The sequence below is a fragment of the Apium graveolens genome, chromosome 4 (assembly GCF_009905375.1).
Source record: "Apium graveolens cultivar Ventura chromosome 4, ASM990537v1, whole genome shotgun sequence".
In the NCBI taxonomy this organism is placed as follows: domain Eukaryota; kingdom Viridiplantae; phylum Streptophyta; class Magnoliopsida; order Apiales; family Apiaceae; genus Apium; species Apium graveolens.
The window spans coordinates 5,007,149-5,020,012 of NC_133650.1; the positions used below are offsets into that span (position 1 = coordinate 5,007,149).

The following is a 12,864-nucleotide window of genomic DNA, read 5'->3' on the forward strand; positions in this document are numbered from 1 at the left end:
TTAACTTTCTTTCAATAAATATCGGATTTTGTTAAAAAATTCGGTTCTTTTTCGTTTTCTTTAATTGAGTTGTTATTTATGTGTTTGATTGTCTCGCTTTGTGCGATGTGTCTCGCTTTATGCGATGTGTTGAAAATGGATTTTACCGTATATTGGGAGATCTGGATATCTCGTATCAACAACACTTTCGGCAAGTTTATAGCTGGTGTCCGGCAGGTAGATAGCTGGGGTGCTTTTGGAACGGTAGTGAAAATCGCATGTGCTCACCTCTCACAAAATATTTTTGTTCATAACACGAGGGCCACTGAGTCCTGTGAACATTGTACTATCCATGGAATTAATGTGAGTGTCAATTGTGAAACTACTGTGTTCGGTGGAGATTGGATCGCTCGGGAAACCATAATCTTTATTTTTAATTTTCAGAATATTTTTATTCAGTCAGTTAAGCAATCCGGAAACAAAGAGGCTAATTATTTAATTTTTTTATTTGTTTTTCAACCTGGTTGCATGATCAATTGGGTGTTTGTCCTGATTGGGTTTTTTTCATGTTATTAATAAAATCTGCTATAAATTTGATAATATATATATATATATATATTAATTAAAGTTCTATAAACTGATTTCGACCAAAAGCTCGTGAATTTCATGACCGACCATTTTTCTATCAATATAATGGATTCAGAAGTTGTCAAAGATCCTGTTATGTTAACCAGCAAAAAAGACAAAATAATAAATTTATTTGTCAGCTCAATCTAAGGGTGTGGTTGATACAGTGCCAACAAACAACCTGGTGTGACCTTGGACTAAGTCCATGACAAAACTGGCAATTATTGTTCTTCATTTCTACTCCCATCCATCCCATATTACATTTCTTATTTTGACTTTATACACTGTTTATGATAAATGATTAACTACTAATTTACGTCTAATTTATAAAATCAAATATAGTTATGAGTCATTTTGTTAGATTTGTATTTATGAGTACTTTAATATAATGAAATTTTTATATTTAATACTAATACGAAATTAAAGATATTAACAATCAAAAACATGTATCGGCAAATGTGGTTTTTAGGAACGGAGGGAAAACCTTGTTTTTTCCCACATGATGCATTACTTTATAGGGGACTTGAAACCTGAACAAAATATAATAATCTAACAGTCTGACATCTAGTCATATTGTAAACTTTTACTGAGAAGTGAGAAGCTTGCAATATGCAGGACATAATTTCTATTAATGGCTTCCTTTGATTCAGGGGGAGAGTATAGTTATATTTTATAATATTTTAAATAGTCAACTTTTGGCATCCATTCATTAAGTTGCAAAACAGGAGGATTTAACTTCTTCTTATCTTCAATGGTTTTCTTGGAGCCTGGGACTCTACTTGGTATTAGAATCTCGTTCTCATTCTCGTTAACTGAGTTGTAATCTCATGATTCATAGCGCTTGTCTATGTTTGTGTACTAACAGTAAAGATGATTCTGCATGTTCATGTTTTCTATGTAGGGTGGATTTGATCACAGACCATATCTTTAATTTGTTTCAATAATTGTATGAGAATTTAAATATTTACTTTTAATTGTGACAGTCTTATCGGTTTGTTGTTGATAGCCTGATAAACTTTATTGCTTGCTATACCCCCATGTCTCTCATCTTCTTCCTTTTTTGATCTTAATGTTGGAGTTATTTTTACTTTGGAGTTATTATTTTTTTGATATTTTAAATGCTAGGGTGATTTTAATGTCGAAATTCGAATTATGCACAGGAGGACTTTCTTTTCTTTGCCAAGAAAATTTTGATCTGGGCTCACCATGCATTCAAAGATCTGGACTGGATATCTTGAACCTACTAATTGTCTGTATTTTCTTGATCTTCTTGATTTTCGGGTTCGTCAATGGTCAGAACAGGATCAACAAGAACTGGATCCCTTTGGGGGTCTCATTCTGTTGTGCTCTTGCTAGCATTGCATATCTCACTAATGCTGTCTGGGGACTTATTGCTGGTGAACATTTTAGTTGGTTGTTAGTCCACTTTGCTCGAGCTGCAACATGGTTGATCTTGATGATATCTTTGCTCGTAAAAGGATCGAAAAATCTACAACTATTGGCTTCTGTTTGGTGGGTTGTTTTCTTTGTTGCACTTACAGCTATAAACACAAATGCTTTGCTGAAAGAAGACAATCTTGAAATCCTGGATGCAGTAACATGGCCAGTCAACTTCTTTCTTCTTGTATGTGCTATTAGAAGTATCAGTTATCTTGTATCTGCTGATATGCCACTGAAGAGATTATCAGAACCTTTATTGTCTGAGAAATCGGAAGAAAGGCTTAGCCAATTAGGCCAGGCAAGCTTTTTTAGCAAACTGGTGTTCTCTTGGGTTAGCCCTTTACTCTCATTGGGTTCTTCAAAGCCACTGGTTCTCGACGATGTTCCATTTTTAGCAGCCGAGGACCAAGCGATTGTAGCAAACCAGAAATTCGCGCAGGCATGGGATTCACTCCTGAAAGAGAAAGGCTCGAATAGTAAGACCAATCTGGTGTTTTGGGCCATAGCAAGAAATTATTGGTGGGAAATGGTGTTTGTAGGAGCTTGTTTATTCCTAAGAACAGTTTCTTTTGCACTGTCTCCATTGTTGCTATATGGCTTCGTTAATTACTCAAATCGCGATACTGAAAGTACAACACTGGATGGAGTTTTGTTGGTTGGGGTCTTGATTATTGCGAAGATGATTGAATCTGTTACTCAACGACATTTCTTTTTCAGTTCAAGACGGTATGGCATGAGAATGAGATCGGCTTTAATGGTAGCTGTTTATCAGAAGCTCTTACGGCTTTCAAGTGTAGGAAGACGAAGGCATTCAACAGGAGAGGTCGTAAATTACATTGCTGTTGATGCTTATCGGATGGGGGAGTTTCCCTTGTGGTTTCACATCGCGTTGTTTTCTGTAGTGCAATTATTTCTCGCAATTGGGGTTCTTTTTGGAGTTATGGGAACTGGTGTTCTTCCCGGTTTAGTTCCGTTATTCATCTGTGGAATCCTGAATGTGCCGTTTGCAAAAATACTTCAAAAGTGTCAGATGCAGTTCATGATCGCGCAAGACCAGCGACTGAGATCTACGTCTGAGATCCTAAATAATATCAAGATCATCAAGTTACAGTCCTGGGAAGAGAAGTTCAAGAACTTGATTGAGTCTTATAGAGATAATGAATTCAAATGGCTGTCTGAATCGCAGTTTAAAAAAGTTTATGGCACTGTTTTATACTGGATGTCTCCGACGATTGTATCCTCAGTCGTTTTTATGAGTTGTGCATTTTTCAAGAGTGCTCCGTTCAATGCAGGAACAGTTTTCACAGTTCTGGCAGTCCTGCGAACTATGGCAGAGCCCGTGAGAATGATACCTGAGGCTCTTTCTATGTTAATCCAGATCAAGGTCTCGTTTGACAGGATCAATTCCTTTTTACTCGACGATGAACTAATAAGGAATGAAAATGCAAGGAACTCGCAGGACTCAGAAATTTCAACTAGAATACTGAATGGTGATTTTAGTTGGGATCCTGAATCAGGTGTTCATACACTTCAAGATATAAATTTTGAAGTGAAACAGGGTAAGAAATGTGCCGTATGTGGTCCGGTTGGGGCTGGAAAATCATCACTTTTATGTGCCCTACTCGGAGAAATAAGCAAGAATTCAGGAACCGTAAGATATTATCAAGTCATTATATGTAATTATTGTTAGCTATGTTACTCGGACTCGGATAAGTGTCCGACATAGACACGTGTCAAGTATCAGACTCGGTAACATTTTGAAAAAAACCATGTTTTTGGCCTAAACCAAGTGTCCAAGTGTCGAGTGTCTGACACGGGTACTCAAAGGTAAAATGAAGAGTCCGAGTAACATAGATTGTTAGTTTTCTGTTGAGCTGAACAATATCTGATCTATTGTTGCTGCTGTTTCAGGTGGATGTCATTGGTTCTGTTGCTTATGTTTCTCAAGGTGCTTGGATCCAAAGCGGAACGATTCGTGATAATATTCTCAGCGGACAACCTATGGTGAAAACTAAGTACGAGGAAGCCATAAGAGTATGTGCTTTGGATAAGGATATCGATAGCTTTGACTATGGCGATCTTACAGAAATAGGTCAGAGAGGACTTAACATGAGCGGAGGACAGAAGCAGAGGATTCAACTTTGTCGAGCAGTTTACAGCGATGCTGACATCTATCTTCTTGATGATCCATTTAGTGCTGTAGATGCACATACAGCAGCTACTCTTTTTAAAGTAAGGTCAAGTTTAAATTAACATTGAGCATTTTAAGGCGCCAGCCTAAACTCTAATACCATGTTGAGTAACCAGCTCATCTAAAACCTTAAGGTGTTAGATGAAAGTCCCAGTATGATCATATAGTTAACAAGGCTTGTAGCTAATATTGGTAATGCAATCGCAGGACTGTGTCATGGCTGCTCTAGAGAAGAAGACTGTCATTCTTGTGACGCATCAAGTAGAATTTCTAACGCTGGTTGACGACATTCTGGTAACAGGGAATATTTCAGTAACTAACATGCTTAAAGTTTAACCTGCAAGTCTATCATGTACATTTGTAAATTATTTTAGCATCTCTATACTCTTTCGAAGGTTATGGAATGCGGGCGAATAACTCAATCAGGAAACTACAAGGAATTACTGAAGGCAGGCACAGCATTTGAACTTCTTGTAAATGCTCATAAAAATGCAATTACAGGACTGGGACCTTCAGATCGTAAAACTAATAATTTTGAACATGGAATGGGACTTATGGATGGTCTAAAAGAGTCTAATTCGGGTTATCTCAGCAAGGGGAACAGTGAGGCTGAGATCTCGATGAAGTGTTTACCAGGAGTTCAACTGACAGAGGATGAAGAGAAGGAAACCGGGAACGTTGGCTGGAAACCGTTTATGGATTATATACTTATCTCAAAGGGAACATCGTTTATGTGTTATACGATACTCAGTCAGATTGGATTTGTTGCTCTCCAGGCTTCTGCTAGTATTTGGCTAGCATTTGGTGTTCAAGTACCTAAAATCAGCATATTCATGTTAATTGGTGTTTATACTGCGCTGTCTACTTTAAGTTCCTTCTTTGTCTACTTAAGATCTCTATTTTCAGCTCTGTTGGGATTAAAAGCATCAAAAGCATTTTTCTCTAGTTTCACTGATTCCATTTTCAGTGCTCCCATGCTCTTCTTTGATTCTACCCCAGTTGGGCGGGTTCTAACACGTGTAATGAAACTCTCTTCTTTCTTAGCGCGCTCAACAATCATTCATACTTCAGAAACATTAAGCGATGACTATCTCTTTGCAGGCTTCATCAGATCTGAGTACACTAGATTTCGATATCCCTTTCTCCTTTTGCTTTGTACTCGCTGGTGGAATCGAACTATTCACTACTATTGGTATTATGGCTTCAGTAACATGGCAAGTTCTTATTGTTGGAATTGTAGCTACCGTGTCTACAAAATACCTCCAGGTTTTAACTCCTCGCGACTCTCTACTGCAATATTTTCATCAATAAGAATGTGTTACCTACTTAAATACTTCTCTGGTTGTCGAAGGGATATTATCAACCCTCTGCAAGAGAGCTAATGAGAATCAATGGAACAACAAAAGCTCCGGTCATGAGTTATGCGGGTGAGACAGCACTTGGGGTGGCTACTATAAGAGCATTCAACATGGAGGAAAGATTTTTCAATAACTACCTAAAGCTTGTGGACACAGATGCAAGTACTTTCTTATATTCTAATGCCACACTGGAGTGGCTTATATTAAGAACAGAAGCACTTCAAAATATGACCTTATTTACTGCTGCTTTTCTTATTGTGTATCTTCCTTCTGGTTATGTAGCTCCAGGTACACATTGAAATCGTTCATCATCACAAAACAGATGCAGTTTGATCACCCAAGTACTCTACTGATATGTGTTCTTTTAATATACAGGACTTGTAGGGCTATCTCTTTCTTATGCTCTAGCTTTAACGAGCTCCCAAGTTTTCTTGATACGATGGTATTGTAATTTATCAAACTATATCATATCAGTAGAACGAATAAAACAGTTCATGAATATACCGCCAGAACCTCCTGCAATAATAGAGAATAATAGGCCACCAGCTTCTTGGCCTTCAAAGGGTGAGATTAAACTGCAAGAGCTGAAGGTGAGATTAGTAGAATGAGTTTGAGCATATTTGTAATTAATCATATACGGAAACTAATGTTGATTCAATTCTTTTTAGGTAAAGTACCGTCCCAACTCTCCCTTAGTTCTTAAAGGAATCACATGCACTTTCAAAGAAGGAACTAGAGTTGGCATAGTTGGAAGGACTGGAAGTGGAAAAACTACATTAATTACTGCTTTGTTTCGTCTGGTTGAGCCTTACAGTGGAAAGATCATTATAGATGGGACTGACATTTGTTCTATAGGCCTCAAGGATCTAAGGATGAAACTCAGTGTCATCCCTCAGGAACCGACTCTTTTCAAAGGTAGCATTCGTACAAATTTGGACCCTTTAGGCCTTTATTCAGATGATGATATCTGGAAGGTAAGATACCTAATGATCTTATGCAAATTGAGATACCTCATTCATGCTATAAAGTAACTCATTGTTTGTTTCCATTAAAAACATAAGGTAGAGATCTCCTATTTTGTTATCTCTATTATGTAGAGATGGAATAACTTACTTCTAAGGCTTTTTCATAGCCTTCCATCAATGTTCCTTAATATTGAAACTGACTACTAGTCTTTATATTCAGGCATTAGAGAAGTGCCAACTAAAGGATGTTATCTGTAGTCTCCCAAGCCTATTGGATTCTTCTGGTCAGATATAATTTCTCTATGCATATATTGCTTAACGCGCTCTAGTATGCTGTAAATTAATTGAGAATTTCTTTTTCTTTTTATATAGTCAGCGATGAAGGTGATAATTGGAGCGCTGGACAGAGGCAACTCTTTTGTCTAGGAAGAGTACTTCTCAGAAGAAATAAAATACTAGTTCTGGATGAAGCAACTGCGTCTATAGACTCTGCAACCGATGCAATTTTGCAAAAGATCATTCGCGAGGAATTCTCAAACTGCACAGTGATTACAGTGGCTCACAGGGTTCCAACTGTTATAGATAGTGACATGGTCATGGTCCTCTCATTTGGTAAATTTCGAGCATTATTTGTCGGAGTTCATTTCGGTGCAAATATTATTTCCTTGGTAAAAAAAAGAAGAGTTCTTAAAAAATATATCTGCAGGGAAAATGTTGGAGTATGGGGATCCAAGAAAGCTCATGGAGGATACTAATTCATCTTTCGCTAAGCTTGTAGCTGAATACTGGTCTACTGCTGGTGCCAGAAAAGAGTATCCTTAGAGGGGCAATGTGGTCGATAAGCTACTGGTTGATCACAAAATTATAATAGAAAATGAACCGTATGCTTGGTTATATCTGCATAGTATTATGGAAAATGAACCCAGGAAATAAACCATATGCTTGGTTATCTATGCATTGTATTTATAGGAAAATTTATCATAAATGCAATATGTATGTTGATACTGAACTGATCATTCAGCATAATAATAAGTTAAAAAACAATTCTATATAAAAAGGATTATTCCATCCTGATGATAAGACTAAGTTTAATTAACAATAACAACTTCAGAAATCAGGAGTTCCAGCAGTAACCCCTTAATGGTCGCATATGTTATAACTTCTGAAAAGGAAATCAGCTAAACGGTATTCCATGAATAAACTGCGCACAAACATGATCTGTTATCTAAGCATTTCCGCGGCATTAAAGTTTAGGGAGACTGATGCATGGACATTGCACAAAGAAGTAATTAAACATAATATGCATGCTTAAAGGTCCAAAAGAAGTACCTGGTACAGAATGTTCAAGCAGTTAGCATCCCTTGGACCTGTAACAGGCTTCAGAATACTCCCACACTTCTCGGACTCTCTCAATACTAAATTTGTGTTCATGACCCACTGGTCTTACAACTTATTGGAGTTCCACTGCTTTAAATAAGAAAATTGATGAGTAACAGGTTCAAAAACCTTTAAAGTTGACATGCTTAATTACAGGTCTGCCTATGTGTAAATTCGCCCATTATACCGGAAGAACCGGCTGTAGTCCCACATAGACAAAGTAATCAACTGGGACAACATCTCATCTTCTAAACCACCAGCATAAAAAGGAAACTCCACATCCTCAAATTTAGGATATAATGTTTTTCTAACAACTCTTCCATCCGGATTGAAGGCAAGTATTGGAAAAAAAAACTCGATCAGCTCATTAGTAGAGATGCCATACCAATAATAGGAGGAACTTAAATCAAGAATCAACTCGTTTGCAGATGATACCAACCAAGGCATATCTCCAACTAGGTCTTTATAGAAGGAAGATTTTGTCATACTTGTTGAAATGAGGATCACTTCAAACTCATAATCAGTACCTTTATTCTGGATATACCTTTCTGTTAACCTTGTAAGGAACTCGGTGTATAATACCAGATCTTCAGAGTCCTTAGACATCCAATCTGCAGCACTACTTTCAAGCACAAACATGATTCTCTTCCCAAATAGTTGAGAAAAAGGAACCTTTGAGATCAAATTTACAAGTTAGTTGAGGGAGAAGTTGAAAAAAGAAGAACTTATTTACAATATGTTTAAAAGAAGTTAGAAAATCTGTGACTTGTAACTTCTAAAATATGTGAAGAACTTATTTACAATGAGAGAATGATGACTTACTTTATGACTTACTTTAAAACAGCATAAAAAGATCAAACGAACTCACCTGGGACCCATCATTCCTTGTAAAGACATTGTCTGAATTCCAGAGCATCTCCAGGTTCAGTTCCTTTACTTTTTTAGTCTCCAACTCCACAGCTTTTTTACGGGTAAATGGGAATGCTCTAACCCCATACCGGATCAACATGTGAGAGCCGAATGGTTCTATGTAATCCCCATGAGGCCCAAAAATTACAAGTCTAGGTACAAGTATATCATAAAACTGGAACTCGAAAACCCGCTTTAACTTCTTATAACTCGTGTCTTTAAATGGCAGCGCCAACCAAGGCATAGTCTTGAACTTTTCCCAAAATAATTCTTCACTTTTCCAAAATAATTTTTCACCTCTCCAATGCTGCCTCTGATACGGCTCATAAATGTAAACAAGCACAACCTCAAATATTTTCCTAATCTTGGCAAACTCTTCATAAGCCAACTTAAGTTCTTCAGTTAGCTTATCTGGAAAATCAGGGTGGTAAAAATATAAGGCTACAACCTTCTCTTCAAAAGTGTGAATAGGTACCTGTTGGTACCAGTATGTTACAAAAACTGAGTTAGCAGATTATTATGGAGATAAGTTAACTCCTTCCATATGTCCAGAAAGCAACAAAAAAAATATATGGAAAGGAAGGATATGCGACTCCCACAAATAGTGTATGCGACTGAAGACTAAGTATCTCACCTCACTAAAATTTTCAAAAAGAAAATACTCATACATGCAAACTTACTACATATGTAATGCATAAGAAAGAAATGCAATGTAGTCAAAATTTTAAATTATATGTTTTAATATTACAGATAGAGAAAAAGTTCACAGGTAAAATAGACACCGATAAGAAAGAAATACATAAGTAATGCATAAGAAAGAAATACAATGTAGTCAAAATTTTAAATTATATGGTTTAATTTTACAAATTTGATAAAGAGTTCACAGGTAAAATAGACAAATATAAGATAAATTATATTTTCTACAAGGGTTTAGTACAGCCCAAGTACGCCAATAAGTAAATGATCTCAAAATCGGTCAATCATTAAATGAGGTTATCGAACATAAAAAACCAAACCTTCTCTCCATTGTTTGAAATGACATAATCACGTTTGGGAGATCCCAGTAGTGTTTTCAAGGAGGGTTGCTTGGTGGCTAAATAATCTTCCGTCCGCAGAAATTTTAGTCTTTTGTCACTAAACGGATAGCCCAAGGATCCATAATACTCAAGAATATCCCAAGAATTACATTGTAAAACCATGCCTGTTTGGTCAACAATATACAGTTTAGGTTGGAAAATATATTTTTCAGAGACATCAAAGCTTCTTTGCAAATGTTTCCTGCATGTTACATCTGAAAATGGGATAGCGGTCCATGGCATGTAAGAAAACAAATCTTGAAAGAGCTTTTGAGGGTCCCTAGGAAGAGAACAATGGATGGGTATTTCATCTGTTTTTGCTCTGGAGTCGGTATCAAGAATATTACAGGCAACCAGGACGGTCTCGAAATTATTGAATGGATGTAGATCATCGTATACGTCCTTTAGCAATGCTGTAAACCATGAGTGTCGCGGATCTTTACCAGTAATTGGGACAAAATATATACCAATAACCTTGCCTTCCAACTGCTTAGCCTTAAGCTGAAAAAAACGATAAGCAACACTAAGGGTTTGTCTAGTGTGTGCCCATGTGCACATGCTAAACACTAAAAATTATAGTTTTTGTGTATTTTGATTGTTGTGGTCGGTGTGAATGCAGGGGGGTCAGTCATTATAAAGAAGTACTATAAGTCAATCAAAACAAGTTAAATTTATAAAAATTTGTGCTTAGCATGTGCCCACAGCATACCACAGAAAAATCGTTTACGCGATTAAGCACCGAACACATACATATTGGTTGTTGTTTGTAATGAGATAATCCCTGTCGTTAGTGAAGAGAAGGTCATTCAAACATATGGTATCTCCTTTTGTTATGCTCCGTCTGAATGTGTATTCAGCTTCAACATTATAGTGTTTACATTGAATATATCCTCCTGTTACACAAAGATTAATCTTTTAATCACAGTTATAGTCTAAATTTGTTAATTTCAGATACAACTAAACAAAACACAAAATTAACAAAGTAAAACAATCACACTACAGGCAACAAGTTCTTACTGAAAAAGATGCAATCTTTGAAACAAGTTTCAACAAAATTAAAGAAATCCCAATATAAACGGGTTAATTATCAAGTTGACTATCATATTATTAGTAAAATTTCAAATTTACCTTCCATGAATTCGGGTCTCAAATTGGCCACTTTCACTTTCAAGTCGGTGGATCTCAAATTGGCCATTTTTCAAGTCGGTCATCTCAAATTTATCACCGAAAATTAGTATTTTTACGTAAAAATGGTCAATTTGAGACACCTAATTAATCGGCGGTAAAATTAATATTTCTTTTAATTATAGAGTGGTAAATTTGATATATTTATGAGATATGATGATAAATTTACCAGAACCGATTATTTTAAAGATTGTGAGGAAAGCTCTTCTTGAATTTATAGAATTGCTGAAAAGCTCTCCTAGCACCCTCAATCTTCCCAAATTTCTCCTCAGCGACATCACCAAACAGAAAATTTTGAGGTCTGTGTGTAGACTCTAGTATAACAAATGGTCACACCTTGGCTACTATAGTTTGTTTAACAAATGGATCCAACACCCGGACCGGGCCCTGGTCCTTTAAATTGGAAAAGTCCGGTTTTAGATCCGGTCCTACACTATAAAAAACCGGTAAATAGATTTGAATTCATGTATTTATAGTTTATAGCCCATGTTTTGCATACGGGTATTTTAAAAATTATTTAATAAAATAAATAAATAAATTTATAATTAAAATTGAAAAATATAATTCTGAAAGATTAAGTTATTTATATAATAAGTGTATTGCATTTACATTTATATATTTTATGAGATTATTTCTATAAATAGATCTGTCAAAATTTAAAATTTACTTCAAATTTGTATTAAAAACTTACCATAATAACACAATTCATATTTATAATTGTATTGCAAAGTTTCTATAATTAAAATGGGTTATAATAAATATATGGATCTTTTATAAAACTAATATGAATACCAAATCTAAAAATGGATAGTCCACTGGGTCAAATTAAAGTTAAAAATTATATGCGAGCCAAAATATGGATACCAAACCTCAAGAAAGTGTTATCCAGTAATTTATAATATATATATATTACACATTCGTTCGTATCGTATATTTTAACATTTAAATTAATAGATGATAAATTAATGTAATAAAATAGATTAATACTACACTTTAAATTACTAAACTTCGTAATTTATATGATGAAACATTAACATTTATACATTTAAAAATTAATATTTACTTTTAAAATAATAAGATAAGTACTTAGTTTTAATATATTCTTTTTCGTATAAGGTAACAAACTTTTCTATGTATATAAATTTGGAATTCGTTCAAAATTAATTTATAGAAACTAAAATTATATTTTTCATGAGATTGTATCATTTAAAATTTTATATGAACAAATTTAATAATTCAATTCAAATTAAACTTTTTTAAAAGTTATATATTATTAAAAATAATTCGTGTATCGGATTTTAAGCTATCAATGTCAGTGACATATTATCTTATAAAATCAAACTACCGCACGAGTTTTAAGCTATTATATTATAATAACCTTATAAAATTTGGCCAATTTTAACTTTTGGTACCCCAATGACATATTATCCGATATAACATGAGATCAACTATGAATGGAGTATTATATAGGATACGCAATTGTAATTAACTATCAATGGAGTATCTTATATAGATTGAGATACATAACTGCAATTGTTAGTAACTATCCAAACAGTTAAAATTAGCTACTTTTTCATAATTATACTTTTAATTTTATTAAAAAATGGTTATTTTGTCATTTTTTTCATTTGGCACACAGACGGCGCCAAATGTTATGCCCAGATTCCTTCGGACTGAAAGAAAAGCTTTCCCTGCAAATGACGCTCTTCGGCTGCTAACTGAAAAGGAGGAGAATGCGATGAATTGTCCCCCTGATT

General features: G+C 35.1%; 2 protein-coding genes across 5 annotated transcripts; one reads left to right on the forward strand and one right to left on the reverse strand.

Moving 5' to 3' along the window:
* Nucleotides 1–1,147: 1,147 nt before the first annotated feature.
* LOC141717561 (ABC transporter C family member 8-like) lies at nucleotides 1,148–7,569 on the forward strand. 2 transcript variants are annotated; one of them, XM_074519686.1, is made up of 12 exons: nucleotides 1,149–1,388; nucleotides 1,767–3,697; nucleotides 3,958–4,278; nucleotides 4,445–4,531; nucleotides 4,633–5,256; nucleotides 5,339–5,503; nucleotides 5,589–5,883; nucleotides 5,971–6,185; nucleotides 6,264–6,569; nucleotides 6,781–6,844; nucleotides 6,933–7,172; nucleotides 7,267–7,569. In XM_074519686.1, exons 1-12 carry the CDS (start codon nucleotides 1,358–1,360, stop codon nucleotides 7,380–7,382), a joined length of 4,395 nt encoding a protein of 1,464 aa, XP_074375787.1. In that variant the 5' UTR covers nucleotides 1,149–1,357; the 3' UTR covers nucleotides 7,383–7,569. The 2 variants fall into 2 exon arrangements, with proteins under 2 accessions (XP_074375788.1, XP_074375787.1); XM_074519687.1 differs by lacking the exon at nucleotides 7,267–7,569 and having other exon boundaries at nucleotides 1,148–1,388; nucleotides 6,264–6,510; nucleotides 6,933–7,070.
* A 59-nt stretch (nucleotides 7,570–7,628) lies between these two features.
* LOC141717562 (putative nucleoredoxin 1) lies at nucleotides 7,629–11,414 on the reverse strand. Of its 3 annotated transcripts, XR_012573692.1 has the most exons (6): nucleotides 11,277–11,414; nucleotides 10,673–10,815; nucleotides 9,863–10,423; nucleotides 8,806–9,321; nucleotides 7,890–8,609; nucleotides 7,629–7,761 (listed from the first exon to the last, which is right to left on the reverse strand). XR_012573692.1 is itself a non-coding variant. In XM_074519688.1 (5 exons), the coding sequence occupies exons 1-5, from the start codon at nucleotides 11,383–11,385 to the stop codon at nucleotides 8,100–8,102; spliced, it is 1,839 nt and encodes a 612-aa protein (XP_074375789.1). In that variant the 5' UTR covers nucleotides 11,386–11,414; the 3' UTR covers nucleotides 7,709–8,099. The 3 variants fall into 3 exon arrangements, 2 of the variants coding, with proteins under 2 accessions (XP_074375789.1, XP_074375790.1); XM_074519688.1 differs by having other exon boundaries at nucleotides 7,709–8,609; XM_074519689.1 differs by lacking the exon at nucleotides 11,277–11,414 and adding an exon at nucleotides 11,051–11,186 and having other exon boundaries at nucleotides 7,709–8,609.
* Nucleotides 11,415–12,864: the final 1,450 nt, after the last annotated feature.